General features: G+C 40.5%; 1 protein-coding gene across 2 annotated transcripts in view; it reads left to right on the top strand.

The window, feature by feature from the left end:
• Positions 1-15,463, top strand: part of taf2 (TAF2 RNA polymerase II, TATA box binding protein (TBP)-associated factor) — a 141,081-nt gene that overhangs the window by 3,903 nt on the left and 121,715 nt on the right. For both annotated transcript variants that reach the window (XM_072251969.1, XM_072251962.1), the window contains exons 2-6: positions 9,492-9,546; positions 9,642-9,802; positions 11,284-11,402; positions 13,026-13,167; positions 14,432-14,663. In XM_072251969.1, the coding sequence (XP_072108070.1) occupies positions 9,492-9,546; positions 9,642-9,802; positions 11,284-11,402; positions 13,026-13,167; positions 14,432-14,663 (709 nt within the window). The remainder of the gene's footprint in view (positions 1-9,491; positions 9,547-9,641; positions 9,803-11,283; positions 11,403-13,025; positions 13,168-14,431; positions 14,664-15,463) is intronic.

The following is a 15,463-nucleotide window of genomic DNA, read 5'->3' as shown; positions in this document are numbered from 1 at the left end:
TAGCCTAATTACAGGGCAATTTACAATGACCAATTGACCTACTAACTGGTATGTTATTGGACTGCGAGAGGAGTCTGGAGCACCCGGAGAAAACCCAGGCGCACATGACAAGGGAGATGAGCCTCTCACAGATGCTTGCATTTGACCTCTGAACTCTGACGCCTTGAGCTGTAATAGCATTGTGCTAACTGCTACTGTGACTTAAAGTAATTTATTTATAACAGTACAGCCACTATCATGCCTCCCAACATAGAACGGTTCTTTCTACTTTGATTAACTCTGCGAAAACTGTTGTGGACCTAGAGAGTCTCCCCAAGGAAATAAGACAATTCCTACAGAATGGCTACAAGGTGAAGGAAATCAGTTGGGCCCTGAAAGGGGCTGAAAGAAAAACCAGGAAACTTAACAATGAGGAGGAATGCATCGCTATCTTCGCTATATTTCCCTGGTTTCTGGAAGGATCACTAAGATTGTGAAGAAATACCTGATTAATACCATCCACAAACCTGTAAGGAAGCTCAAGTCACAGCTTATGCGGGTCAAAGGTGACCTCGGACTCAGTTCGGGTGGCGTTTCCAGGATTCCCTGTGAATGTGGAGCAGCGTATATCGGCCAGATGGGACGCACGGTGGAAACCTGCATCAAGGAGCACAGGAGGTGTATCCTTTTGAGTTATCTGGAGAAATTGGCAGCATTTGCAATGACCAGAGAATTGATTTTAATGGCACAAAACCACTGTGCCACACCAATGACTTTTGGGACCACCTGGTAAGGAAGCCATTGAAATACAACTGAGGAAAAGAATTTTAACAAAGACAATGGTTTCGCTCTAAGTAAGATCTGGAATTCTACTGTAAACAAGGTGGGAGAGCGGAAGCCTGATTGGATGAGGGTTAAACAATCAGGAGGGACAGAATACAGGGGTAGATACCTCCGGAATAGACATTCCCAGGCATCATCTCTGAAGAAGATGGCAGAGTTGGTCATTGAAATGTCAGGTATCAATTATAACTGACGTTTGAAGCCCGAGAAGAGTTTGTTCGTCATATACGCCGGGAAAGCTCTAGATCCTTTAAAAAATTATTTATTAGTGGAGAAAATAAATGAAACAGGATGTTCGCATTATCCCAATGGATTGGATGATATCTGAGTTCAGTTGTGGGCAAAGTTACATTGAACTGGAGGATGCAGAACTATGTTGTGGTTCAGTTTAAATATAAGAATAGGCTGCATGAATTGTTTGTCTTGCATACTTATATTACCTGAAATATTGAATTCTAATGGATTGTCAATTTGCTGAAGTTGGAGAGGACCCATGTTCATAGATCCCTCAAAGTTGCCGCATTAAGTTGATATGGTGATTAAGAGGGTGTATGGTGTGTTGACTTTCAGTAGTCAGGGTACTGAGTTCAAGAGCCGTGAGGTAATATTACGGCCTATAAAACCCTGGTTAGACCACACTTAGAATATTGTGTTCTGTTCTGGTTGCCTCACTGTAGGAAGGATGTGGAAGTTTTAAAGAGGATACCAAGGAGATTTACCAGGATACTGTCCGGATTAGAGAGCATGTCTTAAGCGGAAAGATGCAGTGAGCTGGGGCTTTTCTCTTTGGAGCAAAGGACGACAGGTGACCTGATAGAGGTGTAGAAGATGATAAGAGACAGATGGAGTTGACAACCAGAGACTTTTTCCCTGGGAGGAAATGGGTAATACAGGAGGACATAATTTTAAGGTGATAGGAGGAAAGTAGAGGGAGATGTCAGAGCTAGGTTCTTTGCACAGAGAGTGGCCAGAGGTGGTGGTAGAGGCAGATACATTAGAGGTATTTAAAGAAGTCCTAGATAGGCACATTGATGAACGAAAAATGGAGGCCGATGTAGGACGGAAGGGTTAGATTGATCTTGAAGTAGGATAAAAGGACAGCACAACATCGTGGGCTGAAGGGTCTGTACTGTGCTGTAATGTTATATGTACTAGATATTGATAAGGTGTGGACTCCCGAGCAATAGGTGGATTGTAGAAGAATGATAGTAGAAAATATTTCTTTTTTTTCAAATCTTTTTATTATTATTATCCAAAATTAACAATACATCAAAATAAGCAACACTTACAATGTCTTAAGAAAAAAACCATTATTTTAAAGATTGAAAAAATTTTGGTGATTTTAAAAAAAAGAGAAAAAAAACCCTACTAAGCAAGAAAAAGTGAGGAAACCCCCCCCCCCCCATTGGGTGTTCAACCCCGAGCCATGTGTCATACAAAAAGCTTCTAAAGATAAACATCAAGCTGCCAGCAAGAAAAAAAAGTACCAAAAATTTACAATTAGATAATGGAGGAAATCTATCAATTAACTCAAATGATAATAACGAGCAAATGAACCCCATCTTTTCTCAAAATCAAACATAGGTTCAAAGGTTCGACTTCTAATTTTCTCTAAGCTAAGACGTAGCATCACTTGAGAGAACCATTGTGACAAAGTGGGAGCCGATGTATCCTTCCACTTCAACAAAATGGTCCTCCTAGCTATCAATGTAACAAATGCAATAACATGTTGGTCAGACACAGAGATACCACGGATATTTTGAGGAATTATTCCAAAAAGCACAGTTAATTTGTTAGGTTATAAATTAATTTTAAGTGCTTTAGAAATTGTCAAAAAAACTGACTTCCAGAACTGTTCCAGTATGGAACAAGACCAAAACATCTGTGTCAGTGTAGCTGTCTCAGTTTTACATCTATCACAATAACTATCAACATTAGGGAATATTTTAGACAATCTCTCCTTCGTCAAATGGTAACGATGTACAATTTTAAATTGAATCAGTGAATGACTAGCACAGATTGAAGAAGAGTTAACCAGCTTCAGAATCCGCGTCCAATCCTCTGTCATAAAAGTCAAATTAAGTTCCTTTTCCAAATCTTGTTTAATCTTAGATCAAGGACACTTATCCCATTGTAATAGTAAATTATAAATTCTTCCAATGGAACCCTTCATTGAAGAGTTCATTCTCATAATAGTACCTAGCATCCAGTATGTAAGGAAAATTACTTAAATATTTCTTAACGTTGGGCAGGCTTACAGGGTCTGTTTTTATCAAGTTTGTGCTAGATCCATCCAGGTGCTGAAATGTATTTCACAATTTGACATAATGTTCTGTGGACATGTTGAGAATTCATGCACAATAATATGGATGAGAAGGATTATAACTTCTGAGAGAAAGATTATGTTTTGTGTTATTGATGAGGTAACTGTTAGCCTGATGATCTTGTGAACTCTGGATGGAAAACTGCTAACTAGCCTCAAAAATTGAGAAACTGCAATGTTAAACAAGGACAACAACTACTTAATGTGGTCTCAGCCCAAAATGTCACCTGTGCAATTCCCTCCATAATTGCTGCCTTACCTGCTGTGTTCCTCGAACGTTGTGTGTATGTTGCTCTGGATTTCTAGCATCTGCAGAATCTCTTGTAGTTAATAGTTGCCTTTTTTCATGTTTGAAACAGCTGAGTGGAATATAACCTGTGCTTAGAGTTCCATTGTTACTTGTTGGAAAGAATCACATAATTTTTTGAAGCTAACAAGATGCACTTGTGAAATGTTCAGCAACATACAACACGGATGCAAGGCCACAATGCTGTTTTTAACTATATAATGGTGAAACTGGTTGCTATAGAGCTTCCTGAATTGTTAATTTATGATTATAATAGTACAAGAAAGATGCATTTCAAAAACTATTTATTTATAGAGCAGGTACTCTGTAGATTTATAGTCTTATGTTTGCACATCAGTCATACTGTATATACACATAGGGATATTATTGGCAAATGTTGGTGCTCTGCTCGTCCGTCAAAAAATATACAATGTTCTGAATGAGGTCTGTTTCACATTTTTATTGGTGGATTGACAAATTCCCTACCATGGATGGAGATCACTTGCAAGTTCAGGTCAGTGGCTACAGAAAAATGATCTGGTCTTCTGGCAGCCATCAGTTCACAGTCTTGTACAGTGGATTCCAGCTAATTGGGCCATCAGCTAATCAGGCAGCCGCTTATTTGGGACAACTCTTAGATTAGAACAAAAACTAATCAAGAAAATAATTGGGATTCCCTTAGTTTATTTGGGACACTATGCTGCTTAATTGGGACAGGAGACTGTTGCTGAGCAGTTTCTAACTAGTGCCAGTTTTATCGAGGTGTTCTAATTTGTTTTGTTTCTCGTTTAAATACGTAATTTGTTACTCAGTTAAATGGTAGTTTGTCTTTCATACCTTTTTGACTTCTGCCATGAAACTTCAGCTAATTGTGGCAGCCGCTTAATTGAGCCAAAATGTACTGGTTCCAACGTACTCCAATCAACCAGAATCCTCTGTTTTAATATGAACAATTATATTCAGAAACCACTTCTTTAGAGTGATTTTACATGTTTCTGGAAGGAACCATTTGGAGTTCAGGAAATATTAGCAAAGAAACATTGCTCTATTTGTCATTTTTAAAAATGTAGTCAATTGCCTAATGACTTCTATTTGCATTGCAGAAATTAAATTCTGCACTGCAGACAGTTAGAACTGCTATTCAGCAGCAAAAAGACGCAGTTAACAGAGCATTTGGATTTGCAGAAACTGCAGTCTTCAGTCAGGACTTTTAATCTTAACCAGTTAACCTTGTGAATAAAAGTGTTTTGTTGTGGATTCTGCTTAGGAGTAAAGTTGAGCCCTTGATACTCTTTAAGTTTGAATCTGGAGCTGAAGTACTTTATCTCCCCTCAAACCACATTCAATGTGAATTCATAACTTTTTATGACTACTCACACTACAAGGCGATTCATAAGATTAAAAGAAGACAATCAATTTTCCAACTATCAAACAAGAGAAAATCTGCAGATGCTAGAAATCTAAGCAACACACACAAAATGCTGCAGGAACTTGGCAGGCCAGGCAGCATCTACAGAAAAGAGTACAGTCGACGTTTCGGCCGAAACTCTTCGGCAGGACTGGATAAAAAAAGCTGAGGAGCTTAAAAGCTGGGAGGAGGGGAGAGAGAACCACCAGGTGATAGCTGAAAGCTGGAGCGGAGGGATGAAATAAAGAGCTGGGACGTTGATTGGTGAAAGAGACAGAAGGCCATGGAAGAAAGAAAAAGGGAGAAGGAACACCAGAGGGAGGTGATGGGCGGGCAAGGGGACAAGCTGAGAGAGGGAAAAGGGGATGGAAAATGGAAAGGTGGGGGCAGGGCCCGGGGGCATTACCAGAAGTTAGAGAAATCGATGTTCATGGCATCAGGTTGAGGGCTACCCAAACAGAAACTTCCACCATCTCTAATGGGATCCCATCACCAAGCACATCTCCCCCCCCCCCCCCTTCTGCTTTCCGCAGGATCGTTCCTTACACGACTCCCTTGTCCATTCATCCCTCCCTATTGATCTCCCTCCTGGCACTTATCCTTGCAAATGGAACAAGTACAACACCTGTCCCTACACCTCTTCCTTCACTAACATTCAGGCCTCAAGTGGTCCTTCCAGGTGAGATGACACTTCACCTGTGAGTCTGTTGGGGTCATACACTGTGTTCGGTGCTCCCAATGTGACCTCTAATATATCGATGAGACCCAACGTGGACTGCGAGACTACTGAGCCGAGCACCTATGCTCCGTCCGTCAGAACAAGTGGGATCTCCCAGTGGCCACCCATTTTAATCCATTTCCCATTCCCATTTCGATATATCCATCCATGGCCTCCTCCACTGTCGTGATGAGGTCACACTTAGGTTGGAGGAACAACACCTTATTTTCCGTTTGGGCAGCCTCCAGCCTGGTGGCATGAACATCAATATCTCTAACTTCCGGTAATGCTCTCCAAACCACCCCCCCCCCCACCCCGTCCGTTTCCCATCCCTTTTTCTTTCTCTCACCTCGTCTCCTTGCCTACCCATCACCTCGCTCTGGTGCTACTTCCCCCTTTTTCTTCCATGGCCTCTTTGACCAACCAATTTTCTTCCATGGTCTCTTTCACCAACCAATTTCCCAGCTCTACTTCATCCCTCCCCATCCAGGTTTCACCTATCACCTGGTGGTTCTCTCTCCTCTCCTCCCACTTTTAAAATCTACTTAAAAGGCAAATTATGAGGCTACAAGGCTAGAACTTGCGGGTGTGAATTGGGATGATGTTTTTGCAGGGAAATGTACTATGGACATGTGGTCGATGTTTAGAGATCTCTTGCAGGATGTTAGGGATAAATTTGTCCCGGTGAGGAAGATAAAGAACGGTAGGGTGAAGGAACCATGGGTGACAAGTGAGGTGGAAAATCTAGTCAGGTAGAAGAAGGCAGCATACATGAGGTTTAGGAAGCAAGGATCAGATGGGCCTATTGAGGAATATAGGGAAGCAAGAAAGGAGCTTAAGAAGGGGCTGAGAAGAGCAAGAAGGGGGCATGAGAAGGCCTTGGCGAGTAGGATAAAGGAAAACCCTAAGGCATTCTTCAATTATGTGAAGAACAAAAAGATGACAGGAGTGAAGGTAGGACCAATTAGAGATAAAGGTGGGAAGATGTGCCTGGAGGCTGTGGAAGTGGGTGAAGTCCTCAATGAATACTTCTCTTCGGTATTCACCAATGAGAGGGAACTTGATGAAGGTGAGGACGATATGAGTGAGTATGTTGATATTAAGGGAGAGGAGGTGTTGGAGTTGTTAAAATACATTAGGATGGATAAGTCCCCAGGGCCTGACAGAATATTCCCCAGGCTACTCCACGAGGTGAGAGAAGAGATTACTGAGCCTCTGGCTAGGATCTTGTATGTCCGCGTTGTCTACGGGAATGGTACCGGAGGACTGGAGGGAGGCGAATGTTGTCCCCTTGTTCAAAAAAGGTAGTAGGGATAGTCCGGGTAATTATAGACCAGTGAGCCTTACATCTGTGGTGGGAAAGCTGTTGGAAAAGATTCTTAGAGATAGGATCTATGGGCATTTAGAGAATCATGGTCTGATCAGGGACAGTCAGCATGGCTTTGTGAAGGGCAGATCGTGTCTAACAAGCCTGATAGAGTTCTTTGAGGAGGTGACCAGGCATATAGATGAGGGTAGTGCAGTGGATGTGATCTATATGGATTTTAGTAAGGCATTTGACAAGGTTCCACACGGTAGGCTTATTCAGAAAGTCAGAAGGCGTGGGATCCAGGGAAGTTTGGCCAGGTGAATTCAGAATTGGCTTGCCTGCAGAAGGCAGAGGGTGGTGGTGGAAGGAGTACATTCAGATTGGAGGGTTGTGACTAGTGGTGTCCCACAAGGATCTGTACTGGGACCTCTACTTTTCATGATTTTTATTAACGACCTGGATGTGGGGGTAGAAGGGTGGTTTGGCAAGTTTGCAGACGACACAAAGGTTGGTGGTGTTGTAGATAGTGTAGAGGATTGTCGAAGATTGCAGAGAGACATTGATAGGATGCAGAAGTGGGCTGAGAAGTGGCAGATGGATTTCAACCCGGAGAAGTGTGAGGTGGTACACTTTGGAAGGACAAACTCCAAGGCAGTGTACAAAGTAAATGGCAGGATACTTGGTAGTGTGGAAGAGCAGAGGGATCTGGGGATACATATCCACAGATCCCTGAAAGTTGCCTCACAGATGGATAGGGTAGTTAAGAAAGCTTATGGGGTGTTGGCTTTCATAAGTCGAGGGACAGAGTTTAAGAGTCGCGATGTAATGATGCAGCTCTATAAAACACTGGTTAGGCCACACTTGGAGTACTGTATCCAGTTCTGGTCGCCTCACTAGAGGAAAGATGTGGAAGCATTGGAAAGGGTACAGAGGAGATTTACCAGGATGCTGTCTGGTTTAGAGAGTATGGATTATGATCAGAGATTAAGGGAGCTAGGGATTTACTCTTTGGAGAGAAGGAGGATGAGAGGAGACATGATAGAGTTGTACAAGATAATAAGAGGAATAGATAGAGTGGATAGCCAGCGCCTCTTCCCCAGGGTACCACTGCTCAATACGAGAGGACATGGCTTTAAGCTAAGGGGTGGGAAGTTCAAGGGGGATATTAGAGGAAGGTTTTTTACTCAGAGAGTGGTTGGTGCGTGGAATGCACTGCCTGAGTCGGTGGTGGAGGCAGATACACTAGTGAAGTTTAAGAGACTACTAGACAGGTATATGGAGGAACTTAAGGTGGGGGGTTATATGGGAGGCAGGGTTTGAGGGTCGGCACAACGTTGTGGGCCGAAGGGCCTGTAATGTGCTGTACTATTCTATGTTCTATGTACTCCTCAGCTTTTTCTCTCCAGTCCTGCCGAAGGGTCTTGGCTCGAAATGTTGACTGAGTTCTTTTCCATAGATATTGCCTGGTCTGCTGAGTTCCTCCAGCATTTTGTGTGTTGCTCAATTTTCCAAGTATGTTCATGGTTGACAGATAACTTTGAGACATTTTTTTACTGAGAGTAGCAAAACAGCTAGGATGAATGGTGAGGTCTTCGTCCGATACCAAGTAGACCCCTCTTGGTTCTCTCTTCTCAGCTTTCTCACCACTTCATTCAACAAAACCCAATAGCATCCTCCCGATACTCATTATCCTTCAGCCTATATGTGCAAGCAGATGTGTATTTTTGACTATTGCTTACTTTTCCAAAGGACAACCAATGATGGATTAAACACATAGTGTTGTTCTCGGTGCCTCACGGAGTATTGTGAGCAGTTTTGGGCCCCTTATCTTAGAAGGGATGTGCTGAAACTGGAGAGGGTTTGAAGGAGATTCATGAAAATGATTCCAGGAGTGAATGGCTTGTCATATAAAGAGCATTTGATGACTCTGGGCCTGTATTCACTGGAATTCAGAAGAATAAAGGGTGACCTCATTGAAACCTATTGAATGGTGAAAACAGGGTGGTTGTGGAGAAGATGTTCCTGTGATGGGAAAGTCTTAAGACCAGGGGACATAGCCTCAAAATAGAGGGGGTGTCCTTTTAGAACAGAGATGAGGATTTTTTTTAGCCAGAGAATGGTGAATCTGTAGAATGCTACAGGTGACTTTGGAGGCCAAGTCTTTATGTATATTTAAGGCAGAGGTTGATAGACTCTTGGTTGGTCAGGGCATGAAGGGATAGGGAGGAAGCCAGGAGATTGGGGCTGAATGGAAAATTGGATCAGCCATGAAAAAATGGCGGAGCAGATTTGATGGGCCAAATGGCCTAATTCTGCTCCTATATTTTATGGTCTTATGGTCTTGTTTGCAGATTTGGATTGTGTAGCCAACATACAGCATAGTTTTGCCATGTTGCCCAAAACTACTGGGAAAGATCCTTGTTCTGTTTGACAGGGGCAATTTTTCTTCTAGTTTTAGTGCAGCGACTGAAGTACATCATATATTTGTTTCATTTAAGTATTATATCCCTCCCACCCTTGATCCTCTTTACTAAATTGCTTGAATTAGTGCAGTCGTTCAATGAATGAATTTGAATGAATGCTGTATACTGAACTGTCATTTACTTTTGATTTCTATCTTTATACGACTCACCAGGTGGTCTGCATAACTAACATAAACTTTCAGAGGAAGTCTGTTATAGTAAGTAATCAGCTTTTCTCCCCCCAATTTTTTTTTTGCACAAAATACAAATTCAGACATTCTAAACAGAGCTCTTTTATGTTTTATGTTTACAGGGGTATGTGGAGTTGACCATTTTCCCATTACTTGCCAACCTCAGTAGAATTAAACTGAATAGCAAGCAATGTCGGATTTACAGAGTACGAATAAATGACTTGGAAGCTGCTTTCATTTACAATGACCCCACCCTGGAGGTCTGCCACCATGAATCAAAGCAGTGAGTATGTCTCAAATTAAGAATGACAGAATATGTTATGAAAAGGGCAGAGAGAGAAAGCTGGGCTTTTAAGTGGAAAAGGGGCCAAGGCATCTCAGTCTAAGAAATCCTCATTGTATGTTGAACACACCCTCTTCCTAATTTTGCAACTTAACATTTTTTAATTAAGAAATCTGTTAATGTTATCAGTCATATTTGCTGGCTACGGCGTGATTTTATTGGATGACAGAGCAGGCATGGTTGTGTGAATGGCTCGCTCCTACTGTTTTTACAACCTGAGGTTCACTTCTGGAACACTAATATGATGTAAGATGTAAAATAACAATTGTCTCTGTATCCTGCTTCTCTTTCTTCACTTGTAAATGGTTTGTATTGGGATGTGGTCTCCAGGAGCTGGCAGTCAGAATGTCATTTCCTCAGATATGAATTTTGGAAATACCTTGTTGGGAGGCTATATTACAGTGATCATGGGCTGTGTAACCAAATGTTCCAACATCTGCACTTCCAACATGATCTGCTGGAATACCAGGTTAACTAGGCACTGTAAAGAATGCTTCAATACCCCACTATCATCATGGTCGGTATCAAACAGGTTGGACCATGTTATGACAAGTGGGTCCCATATGGCCTACTTGGATCTGTCCAAATGTTTTTTTTCACTGAGAGGCGGCAGCTCTAACAGCAGCCACATCCACTTCACTTTCCAAATTCAAAAAAACATGGGTTTAATACAAGAGATGCGTGTTAAAGATAAAAAGAATGTGTTAATTAGTGAATCATTCTAAAGCCTTGGAAAATTAATTGCTGGGTCAGGAACAATTTTGTGTCTGGCTGCCTGATGCAAACCTTTGTATAAAATGACAATGGTTTAGGTAGAAATGCTGTAAGAGACATAGAGCTTTTATTTCTCTGAAAATACTAAACCTAGTCGGTTGTCTTCTGTTAAAAACACCAAATATGGACATAAAGCACAGCCAGAAAGATGTCTGGCTGAAATACGGAATTAGCTGTATGGTGTGGTGTGGCTGACTGAAGTGTGACTCTGCTGAAAGATATAAAATGATAGATGTGCCAGAGTTTCCATAGTTACAGACAAGTAAAAGAAATCATGTTTAGGTAATTTGAAGTTTAAACATGAAGAGTAATATTGGTGTAATTTTGAATTTAAAGTGAGAACATCAATGTTTGTCTGATTATAGAAGTGGTGCCAATTTTATAATTGCATTTGAAGTGATAATGTATCTGATTATCTCTGCAATTTTTATAGCAAACGGAATTTTATTTTTCAATTTGTGTGATGATTCTGGCAAAGTTTAAGAAACATTCAGAGCACAAATCATTGATACTTATTAAATATGGATTGAGCACACGGAATTTTCTCTGCAATTTTGAAATTCTATTGATTTGCTGATGAGCTGAGAGTATTGCTGTATTTCAACAAGTGAAACAAATATACTTTCATTTCTTCTTTTGTATTCTAGGCGAAATCTGAATTATTTTTCCAATGCCTATGCAGCAGCAGTCAGCGCTGTTGATCCTGACACTGGAAATGGAGAACTTTGTATCAAGGTTCCATCTGAACTGTGGAAACATGTTGACGGTAAGTATAAGTGGGCACCGCAGAATGCAGACTTCCAGTCAATTATTTGTGGCATTGGATGATCCACTTGGAAATCAGGTTTATATATGTGCATGCAATGGATTGCACTGTTTAATTCTTTGATTAGACTGTTTAATTGTTAACAATCAATTATCTGCTTGTATTTTATAATATTTATTATATACACGTAATAGTTTGTTATGCTTCCTAGTGGCTACAATAGGTATTTGCAAGTTTAATATGCCTTCAGTACAAAGTATAACAAAGAATAATTCTGGAAAACTCTGGAAGCTTCTTTCTACTACATTATTTGAATAATGACTTTCTAATTTGTTAACTCTTATTTACAAATTTGAATGGAATTTTCCTTATGGGTATAAAAATAGCTGTTCTATGTTTGGCACCTTATTAAGTTACTTTGTCTCTCTCGCTTTGTTTAGTAGATCTCTATCACTGTCTCTTCAATTTTCCCTTGTTCTATCAGTGCTTAATAAAACAGTTGTGAAGCAACAAGTTTTGTGCCACTTCCCTGACTTCTGAAAGAGCCCTAGATCAAAAACATCAGAATCTAACAATGGCAACGTTATTAACTGAATTCAATAAATTCATTCTTCACTGGCATGGCACCAAATAATCTTATTATATACTTCAGATAAATATAAAGGATGCAGGAGAATGAACATTTGTTGAACTTAGTGGAGTTAATTAATGCTGACATGAACAAGCAGCTCCAGGGGTGATAGAAACAACTTCCATCGTGGATTTCAGAAAGACAAAGCAGACTGTGATGAAACAATAATTAGGTCTACAATGCTCTTTGGGTGAAGTCTCAGGGAGAATATGCTGAATACAATAAGTTGAGAGGAGAAGTGAAGGATTAGTGAAAAGAGATTGAAACCAGACTGCACTTAGCTTAAGTCATGGTCATAGTCATACTCATACTTTATTGATCCCAGGGGGAAATTGGTTTTCGTTACAGTTGCACCATAAATAATAAATAGTAATAGAACCATAAATAGTTAAATAGTAATATGTAAATTATGCCAGTAAATTATGAATTAAGTCCAGGACCAGCCTATTGGCTCAGGGTGTCTGACCCTCCAAGGGAGGAGTTGTAAAGTTTGATGCCCACGGGCAGGAATGACTTCCTATGACGCTCTGTGCTGCACCTCGGTGGAGTGAGTCTCTGGCTGAATGTACTCCTGTGCCCACCCAGTACATTATGTAGTGGATGGGAGACATTGACCAAGATGGCATGCAACTTAGACAGCATCTTCTTTTCAGACACCGCCGTGACAGAGTCCAGTTCCATCTCCCCAACATCACTGGCAACTCGAAAAATATTCAATGGGCATGTAAATGTCAGCATGCAGACCAAGGCAGGGTAGAACGAGTTATGGGTGAAGGTGATGTATTGTTAAAGATACAGACAGGACAAAGCTTGAATATTTAATGAGTACCTTACCTTGCTGTTTTTCAAGGAAGGATCTATATATTAAATTTGCAAATCATTTGAGAGATCAATAATTGAATAATATCAAGCATTTTTGTCAATTGTAGAAGATTACAATATACCACTCTCTTAGAAATGTACTATCTTTGCTTTCTGGTTTACATTATTAGAGATGAAAGTTTTGAAGGTGTATATAGAATTTTCCTTGGACCAGCCAAAAGGAGGGCTTCATTTTGTTGTGCCCAATGTTGAAGGCAGCATGGCTGAGCGAGGTGCACATGTCTTTTCCTTTGGCTATGAAAACTGTACAAGGTGAGTATTTCTACTCTTGAGAGTTTCTATAATGCTCTTTCTATTGAGCACATTTGTAAATATGTTGCTATAACCATTTGGACCATTGAGTTTGCATGTGTCTTAAAAGAGCAATCTAATCAACCCCATTCCCCTACTCTTTCTACCAAATCTCTACTGACTTAATTTTTCACCTGTTTCTGAAAGGTGCTTTTGACCAAGCTTACACCTCTTTTAATCAATGTGTTTGAGAACTTCACAAATTATTTTTACTTGTTTAGAGATACAGCACAGTAACAGGCCCTTCCAGCCCATGAGCCCGCGCCACCCAATTACACCCTTGTGACCAATTTACCTACAGGCCCATATGTGTTCGGAATATGGGAGAGAACCGGTGTACCCAAAAGAAGCACGCGATCGTGGGGACAATGTGCAGGTTATTCATGGCGGGGTTTGAAACCATATTACTGGTGCTGTAGTGGCATTACGCTAACAGCTGTGTTGTTGTGCTGCCCCCAGTTGATGCTCCAAATTAAACACTTATTTTCACTTCTGATTCTTTGACCAGTTGTCTTAAACCTGTCTTCATTTTTGGAAATAGGTATCATTATTAAAGCTTTTAAATATTCTGAATGGTTTTATTTATTTATTTATTTATTTATTGAGATACAGTGTGGAATAGGCCCTTCCCAGTAAACCCCTCCCACTGATTTAACCTCAGTCTAATCACAGGACAATTTACAATGACCAGTTAATCTACTAACCGGCATGTCCTTGTACTCTGGGAGGAAACCGAGTACCCGGAGAAAACCTACTCATTCCAGGGGGAGGACATACAGACTCGTTGCCGATAACATTGGAATTGGACTCTGAACTCCAATGCTCCGAGCTGTTATAATGTCACGCTAACCACTACGCTACCATGGTACCAATTCAAAATTGTCATTTTGATTGGCAATGTTCACATTTCCTTTAGTAGTCTATACCACAACGTTGGAGATGAATATTTATAATTCCAGTAAATTGCAAGAGGTAATAATTGTAGTTTCTTGAAGTGCTGTGTGGTTAAAGTTTCCAGGTTTAAAATAGTGTTCCAATTAGTTTATGGTCTTAATCACATTGAATAGATGGGGTTTTAAATGGAGGGCATTGTTTAGCATCTAAGGAAAGAACAAAAGAGAGCACAAATTTTAACATAGTGCAAATTCAGTCTTTGAATTTACTGAAAAGAAGGATCTTTAAGTGTCTTGACTGTTTATACTTTTCTATTTTCTAAATTGTATAGGTTTTGGTTTCCTTGTGTGGATTCTTTCTCCGAACTATGCACATGGAAATTGGAGTTCACGGTTGATGCGGCCATGGTAGCTGTTTCCAACGGAGATTTGGTGGAGTCTGTTTATACCCATGATATGAGGAAAAAAACTTTTCATTACATGTTAACCATCCCAACAGCAGCTCCAAACATTTCATTGGCTGTTGGCCCCTTTGAAATACTGGTTGATCCTTACATGCACGAAGTAAGTGAAATTAAATTATTTTGTTTGCTTGTTAGGAATCTGGAACATCAGCTTTAGTGTATTAAAAGAACAGATAACCTGCATTTTGACTAGTTTTATGCTACATATTTTACATGTTTCCACACTTCTTAAAACATAGAGTCATAGAACACTACAGCATAGAAACAAGGCCTTTCAGCCCATCTGTTCTTTGCCAAACTAATATACTGCTTACTTCTGTTAACCTGTACCCAGTCCGTAGTCCTCCATACCCCTCCCATCCATGTACCTATCCAAATTTCTCTTAAATGTTGAAATCAAACCCTTATCCACCTCTTACGCTGACAGTTTGTTCCATACTCTCACCATCACCCTCATGTTCCCCTTAAACCTTTCAGCCTTAACCTATGACCTCTAGTTCTAGTCTGACCCAACCACTGGGAAAAAACCTGCATACATTTACCCTACCCATACCCCTCATAATTTTGTATACTTCAACTCTCACCTCATTCTCCTTCACTCGAGGAAATAAAGTCCTAACCTCTTTAGCCTTTGCCTACAACGCTGGTACTTAAGTCCCTGCACCATCCTTGTAAATTTTCCCTGCACTCTTTCAATTTTATTTACATCTTTCCTGTAAGCAGGTGACTAAAACTGGACACAATAAACCAAATTAGGCCTTACCAGCATCTTATACAATTTCAACATAACATCACAACTCTCGGTAACTTCCTCAAAAAACTCTGTAAGATTGGTTAAACATGACTAACCTTGCACAAAGCCATGTTGACTATCCCTAATCAGTCCCTGCCTATCCAAAT

This window comes from Mobula birostris, chromosome 1 (assembly GCF_030028105.1).
Source record: "Mobula birostris isolate sMobBir1 chromosome 1, sMobBir1.hap1, whole genome shotgun sequence".
Taxonomy (NCBI): Eukaryota; Metazoa; Chordata; class Chondrichthyes; order Myliobatiformes; family Myliobatidae; genus Mobula; species Mobula birostris.
Note: the sequence above shows the minus strand (reverse complement) of the source record. Positions and strands in the feature narration are given on the sequence as shown.